This window comes from Chelonoidis abingdonii, chromosome 6 (genome assembly GCF_003597395.2).
Source record: "Chelonoidis abingdonii isolate Lonesome George chromosome 6, CheloAbing_2.0, whole genome shotgun sequence".
In the NCBI taxonomy this organism is placed as follows: Eukaryota; Metazoa; Chordata; order Testudines; family Testudinidae; genus Chelonoidis; species Chelonoidis abingdonii.
In genome coordinates this window covers 132,686,000-132,705,710 of record NC_133774.1, presented here as the reverse complement: position 1 = coordinate 132,705,710, position 19,711 = coordinate 132,686,000, and the positions used below count along the sequence as shown (strand labels likewise).

Here is a 19,711-nt window from a genome sequence, read left to right as displayed (position 1 = left end):
TCTAAAATCGATTTACTCACCCGTCTTCACCGCGCGGGATCGATGTCCGCGGCTCGCCATGTCGATTCCGGAACTCCGTTGGGGTTGGTGGAGTTCCGGAATCGATATAAGCGCGCTCAGGGATCGATATATCCCGTCTAGATCAGACGCGATATATCGATCCCCGAGCAATCGATTTTAACGCGCCGATACGGCGCGTAGTCTAGACGTGGCCGATTTTAAAAATTCACCCTTTGATACACAAAAGAATGTAAAGCTGCTAATGATAGGTCACTGGTTTGAGCATTGACCTGCTAAACCCACGGTTGAGAGTTCAATCCTTGGGGGGTCATTTGGGGATTTAGTTGGGGATTGGTCCCTCTTTGAGCAGGGGGTTAAACTAGATGATCTCCTAAGGTCCCTCCTAACCCTGATATTCTAATGGAATCCGTTGGACTAGAAAACCATTAGTAATTTTTGTTGAAGTGAATGTAGAAATTATTTTAGTCATTTACTGCTGACACTAGAATTGCAAAGGATTCTCATCTGCTAAATATCAAGAAGGATTTAGTTGGGGATTGGTCCCTCTTTGAGCAGAGGGTTAAACTAGATGATCTCCTAAGGTCCCTCCTAACCCTGATATTCTAATGGAATCCGTTGGACTAGAAAACCATTAGTAATTTTTGTTGAAGTGAATGTAGAAATTATTTTAGTCATTTACTGCTGACACTAGAATTGCAAAGGATTCTCATCTGCTAAATATCAAGAAGGATACAATGAAAAAATAATTGGCAAATTCCTATTTGTGTTATTTTCATTTTAAAATGTTTACAAATGTGTATTTCTATATGAGACTTCTCTTTTGTGCTACACTTCAGCTAAAAGTTAACTTTACAATCAGCTTGTTTCTGTTTATATAGCACTTTGAAAAATGTAAAGCATTACACAAGTGCTAAGTATTCTTAGGAAAAAATTGGACTGTTAATATTCTTCTTTATTATGTATCTAGTATCACATGCATGGCACTTTACAAGCTTGAATCCACACATGCCCTTGAATACAAAAGAAGTTAAGTTTCAACCCCTTGACAGCATGTAAAGTAGTAGTCTCAGTCTGGAATCCTGTGGACTTGCTTGTGCATTACACCATTTGCTTTTATTTTATTTAATACAAAGCTCACAGAAAAAAGGTGCCTGCCTGACATTGCCACAGTTGTTAGGAACCCCAGAAAGGGCTCGTATGGACTGCTCAGCTCTTCTGTCATAACCAGCTAAAAATGCTGCTGCCAAGAAGGGCTGTTCACCTTTTGCAGGAATGCAAATTAGTTCTGCCATCAGGGATGTAACGTTTTCAGGTGAGCAGGGCAGCATGGTATGTAGACTCTATTTAGTACCAATTTATGGTGTTAGAAATAGTGGTGGCAGTTTTCATATAAACTTGTAATTATCCACAACAGCAGCAAAATATAGACTCAGGGTTTGTCTCTGCTGTTTCTATCTACACAGTGTCCTCTGTAAACGCAGCATACAACTCAACAGGAGAGTACAGCTTTCACTCAGACAGAACTGAGGGAGGCACCTCAGATAGTGTCTGATCTTGGGGGAAAGGAAGAGAAAAGGCCAAAATAAAAAGAGAGTGGGCTCCAAAAAAAGGAGACCTGAGGAACGTGAGACAAAAACCCAATGGCAGCAAAGAGGGAGAGAAAGAGCCAGAAAAGAGAGAGAGAGAGAAAAAAAAAGCAAGTTGTCTAATTTTAGGATGGAAATTGTATCAGAGTTTCTTCCGGATACCCATCTAATTAACAGTAATCTTAAACCGACTTAGTAACTTGGAGATAGAGCCTCCCCATTACAATTTGGGAATCCCCTTCATTCACAAGTAGATTTTGGCAGATGGTGATGCAAAGGAAGAGCCTGACAGACAAAAATAAAAATAAAGCCTTAAATATTCTTGGGTTCCTTCCTAGGGGCTGAAAAATGCTGCATATACTTATTCAAGGAGACTAAGTCTTGCTCCCTTACACACACAGTACACACAAGAAAAGTTCCTAAAGTGACCAGTCTGAACTCCACAAAAGACGTGTCTGAATAATCATATTGCTAGATGGTGCTTATAAAGCTTGTCGCTTTAGCATTTTGTTTCTCAATAAAATACAGGAAGGCAAACATCAGTTTATGCCTGAACTGCCTTTACATTGTTAGCTTTATATATACCACAGGAGATATTTTTCTTACCTAAACTAATTTTAGGCACAGTACAGAGGGCAGACAACAGCTATGAAGTCTTTTTAATCACTACTCTACATATAACACTACTAAACAGTTATTTCTGTGTCTTTGGAATAAAAGACAAATGCATTTTGCTCATGGACTTCAGGGTGAGATAAATGCTGGGACAATCAGGGTCAAGATAAATGCTTTCAACATATTTAATGACCATTTTTAACATGGATTAGGTATGAACACTTGGATGTGCTCTGGAATAAAACAGCACTTACAAATGTCACTGTTTTTGAATCCAGGTGTACTGGTCCTTCAGGGTCCTTTGACCATTTTAACCCAAAACGTTAGATTAAAATATACCTTGGGATGCTTAAAAAAGCCAACGTGAGCTACTTTTGAAGGGAGTTATAGGAAGGAAAGTCCTGCATTGGGCAAGAGATTAAAATAATTTTACAAAATTTAAAACTTAGAAACTAGATTGTATGCACACCATATTATGAGCAAGATTTATGTTGAAGGTGATGTCACAAAACACACACACACACGAAGCTGCTAAATCGATAAAGACTGATCCTTATGAGGTGCTAGGTGTTGAGCATCTTCAACTCTTCAAGAAGTTACTGGGAGTTTAGGGCATTCAGAATGCTCAGCACTTTGTTGGAGGATCTGTCCTAAATTAATATCAGCAATAAGAACCACTCACTTGTCTTACCAATCAAAGTGAAGATGCAGCAAAGATGCTACATATAAATGGACAGGTATGTGTTAAAAGGATTAGACTACAAACAGCCAGTTTTCAATAAAGTCAGCAACGAACTTGCCTAAGGGCACGGCTACCATTAGTAAGGCAATTGATATAATCATCCTCCTAATTAGCATATTAAAATAAGTCTTTCAGTAGTGGATGACAATTTGCATACATTAACCTCAACAATATTCAGTTGGGCCTTGATCCTTGCTGTATGGTTAGTCCATCATTACAAGGCTTTAAAATAAAGGCCTTCTTTTAAATCAGTGATGCTGTAGCACATTAAAGCACTCCAAATATTTCTTGATTTTTCTTTTTGGACATACTCAAACAACCAGAGTGGGGAGAACAATCTGAAACATTTCACCTGTGGCAGCAAACAATAGACGATACCAGTGGAGAAATAAAAGCAGATCTGAAACCTTTTAAGAGAAAAAGAATGGTCTCCAAATCACCCTACTTCCCTATTGAATGCCAAATGCCAAGAACAGGAGCAACCTCTTCACATGAAAGGAGACACTCATTTCTCTTCTGTAAACATGCTACATCCTGTGACACCTGACTTTCCATTTACCACTTGTCTACGGTGGCGGTGTTCCCCCCCATCCCCAAGAAACATGTTTTATAACAATTTTATGCAGCAATTTTGCATTTCCTAGAAAGGATTTTCAGCAATGTTAAACACTGATTACTACATAGTAAAAAGGAGACTAATTCCCTTTCAATGAAAAGAGTTATAAAGGATAGTAACACACATAGGTACATGTATACCATTTGTGACAGAAAATTTATCTTTGCTACATAGTCTATGTCAGACATTAGGTAAGAGATGATAACTTCATACAAATTTAAATAACTCCATTATAACACAGCACTCCTCTTGATGTTTTCAAAATTTTGGCACATTTAAAGAGAGAGAAAGACGACGACTCCAAAAAAAATAAGAATGAATGGCATTAAAACAATGAGAAATCCCCTTCCTGAAATGAGAAATAACAGTGGTAACAAGGAATAAAGACAGAGAAAGGATGCTAGTTGCATTTCCTGAAACGTCACGTAGAACAAAGTATGCCTGGATCACAGGGTTGATTCCTTTCTAAAGGCCAGGCTTCTCTACCTTGCTGTAGCTGGTTGGACATGACCAGGGTAAGATCTCCTTGTGTTGGTGGCTTGCCTTTGTCTAGCCAGGAAGGACTGTCCGGAGCCTGTACTAGCCAGTCTATCTTCTGCTGCTTTTTTATGCAGAGTCATTCCCTATGAATAAAGACAATCTCATTAGTGAATACTAGTGCATACTACTCAACATCTTGTCCATTTACCACTTGGCTTTCCTTTGCGTTATCAGCACCATCTAACCTCTTTGGGTCTTTGACATTTTGCCAGAGAACTGTGTGGAACAATCTGTATTTTTGCACGTGTAAAAAGGCTGCTTTACTTTCAAAGTTTGTAGTAATCATGCAAAAAGGTTTCAAGGATAGTAAGTTATGCCCTCCCACACTTGAGCATGCTTTTCTGCATGCAACCATACATTGCCTGGTAACTCTTCTTGTTTTTTTAAGTTATTTTCAAATAAAATTAAGGTGCAGCTCTCAACTTTTAGAAATGCATTTCTCACATGTAAATATCAGCATATTATAAAAGGTAGGAATTTGTTCTGAGAGAAAACACAAAATATGTTTTTTGGCCATGCTGTCTCCTGACTGCTGACTGACTGGGAGAGATGAAAAATTAAAATTCCTGACAGCAGGAGCTGAGAGAAGCAGAAGACAGAAACACTGTCCTGGCAGTGGAGAAGAACAGAGACCTAACCTGGAAGGAAGAAGCAGCTGAAGCTATAGCCACCCGTCTGGACCAGCTGAACTAGCAGCATTCCCACTTGGGCCTTGTCTGTACCAGCAAACCATCCCAGGGCAGACTCAGCTCATACCAGCCGAAGAGTTCTTTTGCCAGTATGCTTTATACCAGTCCCTAAACAAAATAAACCGTATCAGCAAAAGCACTTTTTTGCTGGTCTAACTGCATCTCCGCTAGGTCTTTTGCTAGCACAGTTATGCTGGTTAGTAATCTGACTTTTGCACCCTCCCAACAGGACAGGCAAAGCTATGTCAGAAACTTTAAAGTGTAGACAAAGGCTGAGAAACAAGGAGGCTTAAAGGGACTTGGTCATTTCAGAGGAAAAAAAGAGGAAGAAAAACTTGTGAGTGGACCAGGAAAAAGAGCATTGTTATTTCCATGCTACTGTGACTACATACAGGCCTTCATAAACTCATGCCACACAATATCTCTAGCACATGGAATTTACAAACCATCATATATGATATAATAGGCAACACTCTGAACACAAATGGAGAGGGGAGGTCTGGCAGTTAAGTACAGGATTTGGAATCAGGGATTCCTGGGTTCAACATCCAGCTGTCACTCACTTGCTGTGTGACTTTGGGAAAGTCAACACCTTTCTGTCTCCGACTCTAAAATGAGAATGGTAATTCCCTCCCTCAGAGGGGTTTTGTGAGGATTAATGGGATGATGTTTTTAAGAACATGAGAACGGCCATACTGGGTCAGACCAAAGGTCCATCTAGCGCAGCATCCTGTCTTCTGACAGTGGCCAATGCCAGGTGCCCCAGAGGGAATGAACAGAACAGGTAATCATCCAGTGATCCATCCCCTGTCGTCCATTCCCAGCTTCTGGCAAACAGAGGCTGGGGACACCATCCCTGCCTATAGGGTGACCAGACAGCAAGCGTGACAAATTGGAACAGGGGTGGTGGTGGTGGTGGTGGTGGTAATAGGAGCCTAAATAAGAAAAAGACCCCAAAATTGGGACTGTCCCTATAAAATCAGGGCATCTGGTCACCCTACTTGCCCATCCTGGCTAATAGTCATTGATGGACCTATCCTCCATGAACTTACCTAGTTCTTTTTTGAAACCTGTTATAGTCTTGGCCTTCAAAAATTGGAAATTGTTTTGAATGTGTGAAGTGCTATTCAAGTATGGTCATGAGATGAGAACTCATTTGTTTATCCTTAATCATAGGATTGTGAATGTTTGTATGACAAAGAGTTTTCAAGCTCATGTCACATAGAGGAGAAAATTCCTGTCACTACAATGGACTGAGACTTCCCCCTCTAGTTTGTTGACTTTGATAATCTGAGGGCATTTGATGATTAGACCCTTTCACTGATTTTCTGGTCAGCTGCACTGCTCTGGGGGGAGTTCACATGCACATTGTTCCCCAGGCCTGCAAATAGGATACTGATGAGTCAAGGAATAAGGGAAGAGGAAGCACGCAAGCACGTGCACAGAAAAGATGGGAAAGTGAGTGGGCTCGAGGATGTTTGGTGCTGTCACTCTCTACAAGAGCCTTTGAATAATGCAGGCGAGCAGAAAAATCCTTAGAAGTAGAAAGGAGTTTTTACAAAACTATTCCAGACCACACTATTTAAAAGCTGATCTGTCGGGGACTAGAAAAATACAAAATGATGCAATTTAAAAAAATTAAAGCGGTCATTGTCCCATTAAATGTTAATCGGATGTTTTATTTCTAAGTGAGTAGGCATAACATTAAGAAATTATCCAAAGTCATCTGAAATTGCTTTCCCATACCAAAGGTTCAAATGATCAAGCTAGGAAGTGGTGGAGCATTGTTTCTAATTTCCTATTAATGAACATAAGAGAGGGAGTATATTGGCCATCAGGCATCTTAAGGGAAGGGACCTGGGAGGGATTCAAGCTCCATTTTGGAACATCAACATATCACAAGGGTCAGAAATTCCATCTATCAAGAGGGTGGTTCTGAAGGGGCCATGCTCTCTGTCATGGATAACTCTGGTTCACTCAGGGTGAAATATACCCCCATGCAAAGAGCTGGCAAAAGCACGTGGCACTATTTTACGCTGTACTTTGAGATGTTAAGTGGTGCATCAGCCTTGCGCTGGCTCTGTGCATGTTCCCCGAGACACTCCTTTTATATACTTCAGGGGACAGCTCCATATTTTGGAAGGAGAGAGTGTTGTTTTCACCTGTATAACCACCATTACTATACTCTGGTTAAATTCCCCTTTGGTTTTCTCAAATATGGTTCTCTCTGCTATGTTTGGAGAAACTGATTAAATGGAGAAACCATTTCTGATTAACAAAACTAATTATGCATAACTTGGCTAAGTGCCATGGTAGGGGACCATAAGAGTCGATAACCAGTGCTTAGAGCCTCTAGCAGAAGCATTTTAATGAAGTATAAATAAATACACTGAAGGTTGTGAGCAACCAAGGAAGGAAAATCAGCTTGACTTTTATATTGTGAACTCATGTTTAACCTGATTTCTGTTATCAACATGATCTCTTTCAGCATTTTGTGTGTCTACTTCAAATGATGGCAAGCATAGCTAGAAGGTAAAGGTACATGGTTTATTTATTTATATTTTTTAGTGTTGACTTGTTTATCAATTACTGAGACAAATTCACTCATCTGTGTGCGCACAGGACAGAGTTTTTTTTAAACAACTATACTGTAACTAGATGAAAAGGGCTCAGGATAAATGTCACACAAACGACACCAAAGACTGACAATTGTAACCCTAATACAGTTTGGAGCATCTTACCATATTGTACCAGGCACTCACAATAAATTTCTCCTCCATCTCTCTTTGAGTCTTTGTTTTCTCATATTCTTTCTGGGGTGGAGGGGAGAGAAAACAAACAAGACGACCATAAATTTAAAGCTGTATGACAAGAATGGATAATATGTATTAGACAGACATTGTTTGAACCCCAGACACCTAGATTCATAGATTCCAAGGCCAAAAGGGACCATTGTGATAATCTAATCTGACCTCCTGTGTAACACAGGCCCGAGCACTTCCCTAAAACAATTCCTAGAGCATATCTAGCAAACATGGAAAAAATCTGGAAAACCTAGAACAATCAAGAGAAAATGTGCAGATTGTTACCTCTAATGAATGAAACATTCGGTCCCGTTCCTGTAGTTGATTTTTCAGAGCCTGAATCTCAGGAGCTGTGCCCTGGTTTTGTTTAGGATCTAAAGTACGGATAACCTGCAAGATGGAAACACAACAGTTCATTTAAGTAAACAAGTAAACACCACAAAGCGATCTCACCAAATACATCTGGATAACATAAAAGGCACCAAGCGCCAAGCGATTATAACCATCCAAGATAGGTCTTAAGAAACATTCAAGTCCTTTAAAGTAGGTACTTGTAACTATGTGGAACGGTTTTAAGAAACTTAACACAACACAATGTGAGAAGAACACACTATTCTAAGATGCTGTGTCCTTTCATCCAATCACATCCACCCTGCTACATCAGTCAGTGGTGGTGAACATCCTGACACTGCCTGACTTCACCATGTAGGGTGATTTAAACTGAAAACCACTTCAGAGATGCCATAGCATCTGCTCTCTGCTGTCTCTTAAGGGACTCCATCAAAACAAAAAGCTGCTGGTGGGAGAGAGAAAGCTTGAAGGCTTGATGTCTTGGAGTCACGAATAGAGAGTCAGAGAGAACTAGTTCTCCTCCAACTTCCAGTGTCACAGAGTGAGGGTGAAGGGCATCCCTCCCTGAAGCCATTCTCCTCAGTGCTAAGGGATACATGCAGGAAATATTTCCCTCAACTTTCCACCCTGCACTCAAAGACTCCCTCTCACTGGAAGGAAATGGTGGAAGGTGACCATGACTCAGGGACTTGGAGCACCACTGTCAGTTTCTCCTGGTAACTCTGCTGCAGCCATTAGCAGGAATCCAAGGGGAGTGCCAGCGAGATGAAGAGACCCCATTAAGTTTGATGGGAAGATATCGATCTAGGTTCGTATGTGGCACCTACCACTATAGCATCTGAACATCTATAAAAATTGAACTAATGCAAGGGAATCTCCAGCAAGTGGTGTAGATTTCTAATTCCATCCAAGAAAGTTGCTGGAAACTTTTTAACAGCAAATGTGTGTGTGGGTATATGCTTGTACGTACACAGCCACTTCACTTCCTATTTCAGAACTCTGCACAGGTAATGAGGATGAAGTGATGTCGGACGCTAAAATGTAAATAGAATATGCTGGAACAAAATAATCATTTAAGTTTCAATAAACCTCCTTTAATAGATGATATTTACACAAGAGTCCTGAAAGAAATTAATAATGAAGTGGCTGAGCTACTAAGAGACTGTGTACTCAGTCATAAAATCTAGTCACTACTCCAGGTATAATCACTGTATCCATTTTTTAAAAAGGCTCTACGGAAGAATCATGGAAATATCAGTAAGCCACAAAAAGCATAAATTAGTTGAAAAATAATTAAAGCTAGTGTTATATAAAACTCTTAGATTAACATGCTATTAACAGGACAAATCAGCACACTTTATGCAAAGTGAAAAGCTTGCCTCTTTAACTTGTTAGAAGGCTTTGAGAGAGTCAGTAACATAACGGATAAAGGAGAAATGAAAAATATAATTTATCTGGACATTCAAAAAGCCTTTGAAAGCCTTCACAAGAGACTATTAAGTCACAAAAGAGGAGAGGTAAACTTCTGTCATGGACTAGAAACTCACTGATGGGTCCTAAATTAATTCTTCTCACTTAGGAAAAAAACCTAGGCATCATCGCGAAAAGCTCAATGAAAACATCTATCAGGGCATGCAAAAACACCAACAAGATGTAACCGTTAGGGTGTATTCAGACTAGGAAAGAGAAGAATAGCGAAAATACCATACTGCCATTATAAACCTGATTGCCTTAACCTTAACAAGCGGTGATGGCTGAGCGACTAAAGTGCTCAATTACAAACCCAAAGATTGTGGGTTCGAGTTTCGCTTGATCTCATACTGAAGGGCTGCCTCCAGTTCACCCAGCTGCAAAATGGGTACCTGATCTATAGGATTAGGGATGTAAAAGGCCACAGCAGTCCTTGTGTACCTTTGGCTATGGAAACTGACATGTCTATAAGACTGTATCAGCCTGATGAGCCATCTGTGGCTTGAGGAAGACATCGATTTTTTTATATCAGTTTTGGGCACCCCATCTTGAAAAGGATATAGCAAAACAGAAAAGGTGTGGAGAAGGGAAAAGAAGTGATTAGAAGCATGGGACAGCTTGCATATGAGGCTGTACTAAAAATCCTTTGTTTTGAGAAGAGATAAATAAAAGGTGACACAATAAAGAGGGATCTAAAGGAATCAATGGCACAGAGAATAGCAGTTGGGTGCCCCTATTTACCCTCTCAAATCAAGAAGAGGAGGAGACCAAAGAAATTAAAATTGATGCATTATTTTTTGAGACTGTGCATATATAATTAACCCATAGAACTCACTGAGGGAAAGAGCTTAATAGAATAAGCTATTTCTATGAATAGTAAGAAAATCATCTCAGTTATAACTGTCATAATAAACATTAAAAAGGGAAATTAACCCTTGTGCTTCAGACATAAACCAACCCACTAGCTGACTAGACTTGGAAAGAACTTTCCCCAGGTGGCAGGTTATCACATAATTGTTACCTTACTAGGTACCACCTGGTGCTGGTCACAGTCAAGGACAGAATACTGGTCTGGGAAACCACTGGTGTAAACGAATATGGTGCTTCCAGTTGTGGGGGTTGGTGTTTGCATAAAAGACAGATAGATGAAGAGGGGCAGAGAGAAGTTGGTTTGCACAAAAATAAATTTGAGGTAGAGGCTTCTGCAGGAAGAGAAACTTAATACTATGTAGCATATAGGTATCAAACTGAAAACTACAACAAAACCCACTAATTACCTTCCTCTCCTGTGGTGATTAACATTGTTAGATCTGTTTTATTTATTTTCATTACCAGGGAGAGGGGGTGAGCAGCATAAACCTCAGCTCAGAGCACCATGCACTTACACTCTTGGCCTTTTCCAAATACTTTTTGTATCGTTCCTCCATTTGCTTCATTTCTTCCTCTTTTTTCCGTAAAGCTTCTTGCAATTCTTCAATTTTGAGTGCTTCATGTAGGGAGAAACATATTTTAAAAAGTCATACTAAAAATAACACACTTTAATATTGTTTGTTTAAATATAAATTAAACCCATAGCTAGTACTTATTTTTTCAGTAAAGGAAAGCACAAGTCAGGATAGCAAAATGTTCTACTAATTCAGCAGACACAGTGTTCAACAACTCAAACACATGAAGGGGGAGACACAGTGTATTCTACTCCACTGTATACATCTGTTAAATAATTACCCTGTAGACAACATTAGTATCTGAGCATATGGAAAATTAAAGGGATAATTACTGCCCTACATTAATGCCACTATTGGCCAACTCATTGTTAATTCATAAAAGTGAGGGTTAGCAATGCAATACATGTTCCAAAACATTGTGGCAGCATAATTCACCTAAGCCAAATATATGTTAAAGAAATCTACATCTTTCCCCAAAGGTAACACTGAAGAATTTCACCAAAAATGTGACAAAAATAAACAAATAATTATTTTTAACATTTTATAAATAAGTTTTATGGACCAGCAGGACAGTTTCATAGTACAGATACTTTAATGGGTTGATTTATGGGGATAGCTAGACAACAGCATTTACAAAGATTATCGTTCATCCAAGGACTTGTCTGAAGAGACTGATTTTGTCATCCCTGATCAAATGGTGCACAATATCAGTGTTTGGTTCTTGGAGAATCCCAGTTCAGGCACAACGCCTGATCATCTGTTTTGCAATAGCATTTTGTTGTGGCACTCACTCCCATTTATCTTACTTGCAATGTCCTCTCCAAGCACTCGCCTAACATTGACAATGTGACCGGGCAAAGTAAGATCTACTTTACTGATCATTACTAGAGGCAGAAAGGGATACTCACAAAGACTGTATCTGTTTTAAAAATTTTGCTTCTTACTCTACCCAACAATCCTAGATATTTTCAGTTGTTTTCACTCATGTCTGTTAAAAGAACCCAAAGAATTTAATTACAGCCACAGTTTTTACTGTGACACTTCAGAGTAGGATAACTCTCAAAATACAAAAACTCTAGAAGGTTCCATAAATGGCATTTAGACCTATCCAAATAAAAATGTAGGCTAAGATTTTCAAAAGCTGCCAGTAATTCTGGGTGCTCAACTTGGGACATCTTTATGAAAAAAATTCCAAGTACCTGGCCTCTAAAAATCAGGGCCCTTTAAGGTGTCAGATGCTTTAATATTGAGGTTCAGTAAGTGGGGAAGTTGCTGAATCCCCATATTCTTTATTTTTATCATTTTAAGGCGTGGAATTTTTATAAAGTGTAATGTTATTTTGTGGGCTGACAAACATTTTCAACTTTAACTCTTTTTGAACTAAGTTATTCTCTTGTATGAATATACTAAATTTGTAATATTGAACAGCTCCCAGATTGGCTTTTACTCTAGAAAAAATCAGAGAAAGTTGTTGCTGAAATGGCAGCTTGACTTTTCTCGGAGTTTGTGCATGCACATTTGCATGATGGAGGAGGAGGGAAGGGAAGCCAGTTTAAAAATGTCCACTTCCTCCTTCAACCCCTTACTGTCATTTGCCACTCACTCCCACTGCCTATTTTCCCTCCCATTCCCACAGATGCGTAAGTGTGCCCTTTCCCTACCAATGTGTCCTTCCTCAAACCCACTGGGCCTAAGGATTATGTAGGGTGACAACTTAAAAAGGCCTGACTAGTCAATTCCACGTCTTTGAATTATCTGAGTCCCTCAGGTATATGCTTTATATTATAGAAGACAAAAAACTAAGGATCATGTCCCACTCAAACTAACACAGAACAAAACAGTGTTGTAGATCTTACAGGACTCTCATGAACAAAGCCTCTCTGGCACCTTCGGACAGATGCTGGCATTGTTGTTTGAAAGATGATGGGGCACTTATTTTTTTCCAGCCTACTCAATGTAATGGCGGTACACATTTGCCTTTTTAAAAAAAGCAACATACCATTTAGAGTCCTTTACAAGTGGGCCTTGATGTGTGGCTGTGAAATCCCAAACTGGCCTACTTGGCTAAAGTCACATTCTCATTGACTAACTAGTGTCCAAAGATTTGCTCTAATGATTTTTCTGATTATCCAACTCTGTCATCATCATTTCAGTCTACAATCTGAACACATGTTGAGGCAACATGTAGTACGTATCAACACATTGCAGGAGAGCTAATAAGCATGGAGGGATTTTTAACGTAACAGATACCAGGGACATCATCCTATCGCAGATAACAGCAATTCTGGATAACTGAGGTTAAGATGACCAATCAAGAACTGTATTAACGTGACATTCCTCTGGGCATCAAGCTTTTAGTAAAATGACCTCTGCTTCCTCTCCATTAACATTAGCAGTATCTTTTGGGTCAGTAAAAATTGATGTTCTCCTCTGCAAGAATTAATATCTGCTTACCATTGTCAGACTTCCCTATAATTTTATATCACTAAAACACTTACAATTTTACAATTCATTTTTTAAAAATGTTTTACAGTTTTCTCTGTTAATTATTAAAGACCCTCTGTACATACAAGCTTTTTTATGTAAAGACTGTGTGTTCTAATGGAGGAAAACTCACAACTGTTGTTAAATCTTGGTTCCAAATCTTCAATAATAGCTCGTTTCCTCTGTATTTCATTGTTAGCCTCATGCAGCTTCTCCCTGTTACAAATTGTGAAAAGATACATTATTGTTCCAACATTCTTCTCCATCTCAAATGAAAATTAAGCAGTAAAAAAATTCCATGTTCTACAATTCTGGGAAATTATAAAAAAGCTGACATTTGGCTGTGAGGCTCTAGGGCATGGTGAGTGATATCAATGAACAAAGAATAGAACTGTTTAAAAAACAGAAGAAAAAACATTACTGTATATGCACAGTTGTAACATCAGAAAGCTCCATTCTCAGTCCAAAATTCTACAATTACTTTATAAATTACAATAAGCTGTACAAAGCCTGCTTGAAATACATGATTTTGACAGCTATGATATTATTAAAGACTGGCTAACTCCCCACAACACCCAGAGAGAGGCTATACACTTCTTGTAAGCCAGTAGGTCATCATATGAGGAGGTTACTTACCTGTAACTGGAGGTTCTTCAAGATGTGTGGTCCCTATTTGTATTCCATACGTGGGTGGCATGCGCGCCATGCACCTGAGTCCGGACGTATTTCTAGCAGTGTCCATTGACCCACACGTGTTTGCAGCCGAGGGTATAATAGGTTGTGTGGGTCAATACCTTTCCAGTATCCCCTCTTACCTCTGTGCAGGCCAGTCTGCAGCAAAGGGGATGGTGGGAGGGGATGGTGGGCGGGCATTAGAATATAAATAGGGACCACACATCTCAAAGAACCTTCAGCTACAGGTAAGTAACCTCCTCCTCTTCTTCGAATGACGGTCACTACACATATTCCATATGTGGGTGAGTAGGAAGCAGTGATCAATGTGGAGGTGGGTGAGAGGATGCAATGGGAAGTGCAGTCTGTAGTACAGCTTGGCCCACAGCAGTGTTCGTAGCCACTGCTTGTTCAGTGGTGTAATGGGACTTGAAAAAGTGGACAGAGCACCAGGTTGATGCACAACAGATGTCTTGCCACCAGACGTCTGCACGGCAGGCCAATGTGGCTGCTTGTGCTTGTGTACAGTGGCTGTGACTACATCTGGTAGTGGTATGTTGGATCATACTTAGAATTCGTGGATGCACCTGAAGACCCATTTGGAGATTCATTGGGAGGAGAGGGCTTGGACCTTGGATCGGTCGGCAATGGCCACAAATAGTTTTGGCAATGAGTGAAAGGAGCAAGTCCTGTGGAGGCAGAACAGCACTTACACGGCAGACATTGAGGGAGTGCAGGAACCTATCTGCATGGGAGACATGTAGTCTGGGGCAGAAAACAGGTAGGTAGATGCACTGATTTAGGTGGAACTCTGAAACTATCTTTGGAAGGAATTCAAGGTGTAGCCATAAGGAAAATTTATCCTAGTGGAACACGGTGTAAGCTAAGGTAATGGCAACTAAGAATGTCGCCTTCATGGAGAGGTAGGAGAGAGAGCATGTTGCCAGAGGCTTGAAGGGTGCTTTGTGAGGGCAGCGAGAATGAGATTAAGGTCCCACGATGGTGGGGGTCTTCATTACTGGCAGGAAGGTGCTGAGCAGACACTTCATGAAATGGACAGTGGTAAGGGGGGGAGAAAGGCACTGAGCGCTGCCAGGTGGACCCATGAACAGCTGAGGGCAAGACCTGATGTTTTGAGATCGAGAAGGTGGTTGAGGACAATACGTATAGATATCGCACTCTTGGGTGGTGATGACGGTGAGCCCATACGGTGAAGTGTTGTCATTTAACTTGGAAGCAGGCCCTAGTGGATGCCCTCCCTACTTTGGTTAAAAATGTGTCACACTGGTGTGGAGTATGCTCTGTCTATTCTTGAGCCTCATCCAAAAACCAGGCCGTGAGGCAAAGAGGTCCCAGACCGGGGTGCTGGCACTGATCCTGTATGAGGAGATCCAAGAGTGTTTGGAGGCAGAGTGATGTGTGGGTGGAGAGTATGAGGAGATCCGTGAACCAAAACTGATGGGGCCAGAATGGGGCTATGAGTATTATGGTAGATCGGTGCCAGTAGATCTTGCATAACATTTGTGGGAGGAGGGGAATGGGGGAAAAGAAGTAGTGGAGATCACTTGTCCAAGGGAGGAGAAGAGCGTCGCCCTGTGAGTCCTCTCCCATGGCCCCTCTAGAACAATAAAGTGGCAGCTTTAAGTTCTCAAGAGTGGCAAAGAGGTCCCATCACCGGATGTCCTATTTGTGGAAGTATCATCGAGTGAAGGAACAGATGTTCTGACTCAGGCCACGTGGTGGTGAGAGGGAACTGAAGAGACATCAGCCCGCATGCCTTATTATAGCTTTGGCTGAGAACAAAAGGGGACGCACTATGCATGTGCGGGTCAACGGATACTGCTAGAAACACTTCTGGATTCAGGCACATGGTGTGCATGTGCATATATGTATGGAATACATATAGGGACCACCACTTGAAGAAGAACTTTAGGTAACAACTGCAGTTCAGAAAAGTGTAAAATTAAGACAAGTGTGTAGATGGTAAAACAAAATGATCACATTCATTAAGATTTTCTCTTTTATTCTGTTTGTCGCATTGTAACCCTGTTGGTCCCAGGATATGGGAGAGACAAGGTAGGTGAGGGTAATATCTTTTATTGGATCAACTTGTGTTTGTGGAAGGTACAAGCTTTTGAGCTACACAGAGCTCTTCTTCTGCTCTGGAGAAGGAAGCAGAGTATCTGAGCTAAATAGAAGTTGAGACAGATCGTTAAAACAGAAGGGGTAATGACTTTTGGAGGTGGTCACTTGAAATGAAGTAGGCAACTGGGAGTTAGATTGGTTATGCATGAAGGGTAGCAGGCAGTGTGCTGTGTTACAGATTGTTGTAATGAGCCATAAAATCACTGTCCCTGTTAAGTTCATGGTTTTTGGCGTTCAGCAGAGTTCTGATTTAAAGTTCCGAGGCTCACCTTTTGAAGGTGTTGTACAGGTTTCCTTTGAGGACAAGTACTGAAAGATCAGATATGGAGTGATCACTTTGTGAAAAGCGTACGCCCACAGATATTAGGATATTTTTGTTTTTTTAACGATTTCCTGTGTGAGTCCATTCAAGTGCATAGTCAAGATCTGGTTTCACCCACATACTTACTGGGTATTTTATGCATCTGTTCTGATAAGCATGCGTAGAATCCATGAATCTTGAAAGCTATGTTATGGGGGGGCATGATATCTCTCCTACTGTGTGTCTGCAGGTTTTGCATCTGTTTTTCTGGCAGGTTCTGATGCCGCTGTTAGTTGGTGTGTCCTGGTCTGTGGGGAGCTGCTTCTGATGATGAACTTCACAAGGCTGGAGGTTGTTTGAAGGCCAGAAGAAGGGTTTCAGGAAACATTTCTTTCAGGATGTAGTTCCTATCAAATATGGGTTGTAACTGTTTGATGATACCCCGTATGGGTTCCAGTATGGGGTGGCAGGTGACAACTAGGGATGTGCACTCAATGTGTTTTTTTCTGTACTAAAGCAGACTCTCTTGGGATATTTGGGTGGTTCATTCCATTATGTGATCTACTTCTCTGGTGGAGTGTATTTGTTTAGTGAAAGTAGATTATAGTGTGTTTAGGTGTGTAGCCCAGACTCTTTCTTCAGAGCAAAGTCAGTGATATATGAGTGCCTGGCTGCAGATAAGAGATTTTTTGGTATGTCTGTGTGGCTGCTGGATCTGTGGAGGTAAGTGTAGTGATCAGTGAACTTCTTGTACATGGTCATTTATAGAGTTCCATTGTTTGAACTAATTGTGGTGTCCAGAAAGTCAAGAGAGTGTTCTAGAGATAGTTTGATGGCTGGGTGGTCGTTGTTGAAGTTGTGGTGGAAATCTATGAGGGAGTTTAGGACTTCTGTCTAGATGATGGAAATATCATCTATGTATCACAGGTATATCACTGGTTTCATGGTGCATTTTTCCAGACTTCTCTCCTCGAAGTGACCAATGAAGAGTGTGGCATATTGGGAAGCCAATTCTAGTACCTGTGGCTGTTCCCATGGTTTGGCTGAAGTTTTCATTGTTAAATGTGGAATTGTTGTGGGTGACGATGACATGGATGTGTTTTGGGTGGATTTCCAAGCATTGTCCATTATCTTGTTTGTATTTGAGGCAGGCAGCGATGATGGCATGGTGAGGGATTGTTGGTGTATAGGGAGGTGACATCCATGGTATTCAGGGGAAGGTTGTTAACGTGGAGTTTCTGGAGGCTAGAGTTCCCTGTAAGCTGTGTGGCCGCGGAGCAGCCTATTAAGCGCCGTGCTGGTGCTCAGGGCTTCGGAGGGGAAAGATGCCTCTCTCCCAGTCCTGGACTGCCATGGCCGGGGAAGAGGTGTCCCTCTCCTTGCCCCAACCCAGACCAGACCTGCCGCAGCTGGGGAAGAGGCACCACTCTCCTTTCCCCTCCCCCAGCCTAGCCCTAGACCTGCTGCAGCCGGAAGAGGTGCCTATCCTTTGGCCCCAGTCCCAGAGCTGCTGCAGTGCGAAGAGGCGCCTCTCCTCCCCGAAGCCCAGGGGCTGCTATGGGGAGACAGAGCTGTGGGGAGTCCTGTCCCCACACCATAGCTCCGGGGCAGGTTGCACACCAAATTCCTCATCCCTGGCCCTGCCCCAGAGCCCACAGCCCTCATTCCTCTGCCCTGAGCCCCTCATCCTACTTCATTTAAAGTGACCACTTCCAAATGCATTACCCCTTCGACTAAAAAAATCTGTCCCAGCTTGTATTGAGCCCAGACACTCTTCTTCCTTCCCCACACATAAAGAAGAGAACTGTGCTTGAAACCTTCCACCAACACAAGCTGGTCCAATAAAAGCTATTACCTCACCTACCTTATCTTTTATTATATAATGCAGTGGCTCTCAACCTTTCCAGAGTACTGTACCCCTGGCAGGAGTCTGATTTGTCTTGTGTACCCGCAAGTTTCTCCTCACTTAAAAACTACTACAAAATCAGACATAAAAATACAAAAGTGTCACAGCACAGTTACTGAAAAATTGCTGACTCTCTCATTTTTACCATATAATTATAAAATAAATCAACTGGAATATAAATATTGTACTTATATTTCAGTATATAGTATATAGAGCATTATAAACAAGTCATCATCTGCATGAAATCTTAGTTTGTACTGACATCGCTAGAGTTTTTTATGTGGTCTGTTGTAAAACTAGGCAAATATCTAGATGAATTGATGTACCCCCTAGAAGACCTCTATATACCCCCAGGGGTACATGTGCCCCTGGTTGAGAACCACTGCTATAATGTATACTTGAAAGTGGACAAGTAAATACTGTTTATATAAAAGTGCTTTGTTCAGGGCAACATGAACTATTCCTCTTGATTTAAGCTTTACAAAATTTTAAATCAAACTTTTCTAACACCATAAAATCATTATTCTTCCTTAAATATTTTTCTTTGGCAAAGACTTTCTCTACAAGATGTAAATAATACTTGAATAATGGCTTCCTTGGGTATATTTAGCTGTCTACACTTCTGTTGCTTATATATCTTCCAAATCATTAATGAGTGACCTTCTCGCTACTGGCTAAACATTCTCCAACATACAGAAAGTCAGTATTTTTATTTCATTATTACAAAAAAATACAGGAAAGTTTTATTACTTACAGATGTTCTTCAAGCTTCTTTTTCAGAAGAACTGACTAAAATAGAAAGTTAAGTGTGTTAATTATTTTAAAACATTGTGGAACTTGAGATTATATCAGTGAATTATATCAGTGAATATTATATTACAGTGAAATACATAATTTTACATTTATACCAAAGCTGCCATATTTTCACTGCATTCTGTTTATATCAAACCTTTACAGCAGTTCTCTACAGTACTGTAGTAATTATCCTTCCCCTTGACAGTTATATGATCATACTGAAGTTAGGATGCTTTACAAACATTTATCTGAAATTGGATCAATACTGAATAGATCAATTTCTTAGAAAAACAATTCTATTTCATTTGTTTTCTTTTCTCCATGCTCTGGTATGTTTGCAGGTTAATCCAAACTTCTTTATCTGAAACTAAGGGTACGTCTACACTGCACGATTATTTCGAAGTAGTTTAAACCGATATTACGAAACCGATGTTATAAAATCGGTTTTGCGCGTCCACAATGCGATCACAAAATCGATTGCTTGTGTCCATGGTCCAAGGCTACCATCGATTTCAGGAGCGGTGCACTG

The 19,711-nt window shown here is 40.6% G+C and overlaps 1 protein-coding gene across 6 annotated transcripts in view; it reads right to left on the bottom strand.

Moving 5' to 3' along the window:
• The window catches only part of HOOK3 (hook microtubule tethering protein 3), a 138,777-nt gene that overhangs the window by 12,239 nt on the left and 106,827 nt on the right, over positions 1 to 19,711 (bottom strand). For 3 of the 6 annotated variants that reach the window (XM_075067421.1, XM_075067419.1, XM_075067420.1), the window contains exons 17-22: positions 19,142 to 19,176; positions 13,497 to 13,579; positions 10,820 to 10,920; positions 7,899 to 8,003; positions 7,551 to 7,622; positions 4,067 to 4,203 (exon numbers count right to left, since the gene is read on the bottom strand). In XM_075067421.1, the coding sequence (XP_074923522.1) occupies positions 4,067 to 4,203; positions 7,551 to 7,622; positions 7,899 to 8,003; positions 10,820 to 10,920; positions 13,497 to 13,579; positions 19,142 to 19,176 (533 nt within the window). Of the gene's footprint in view, positions 1 to 3,256; positions 4,204 to 7,550; positions 7,623 to 7,898; positions 8,004 to 10,819; positions 10,921 to 13,496; positions 13,580 to 19,141; positions 19,177 to 19,711 lie in introns of those variants that run through there. The other 3 variants (XM_075067423.1, XM_032780303.2, XM_075067422.1) reach the window with 2 other exon arrangements.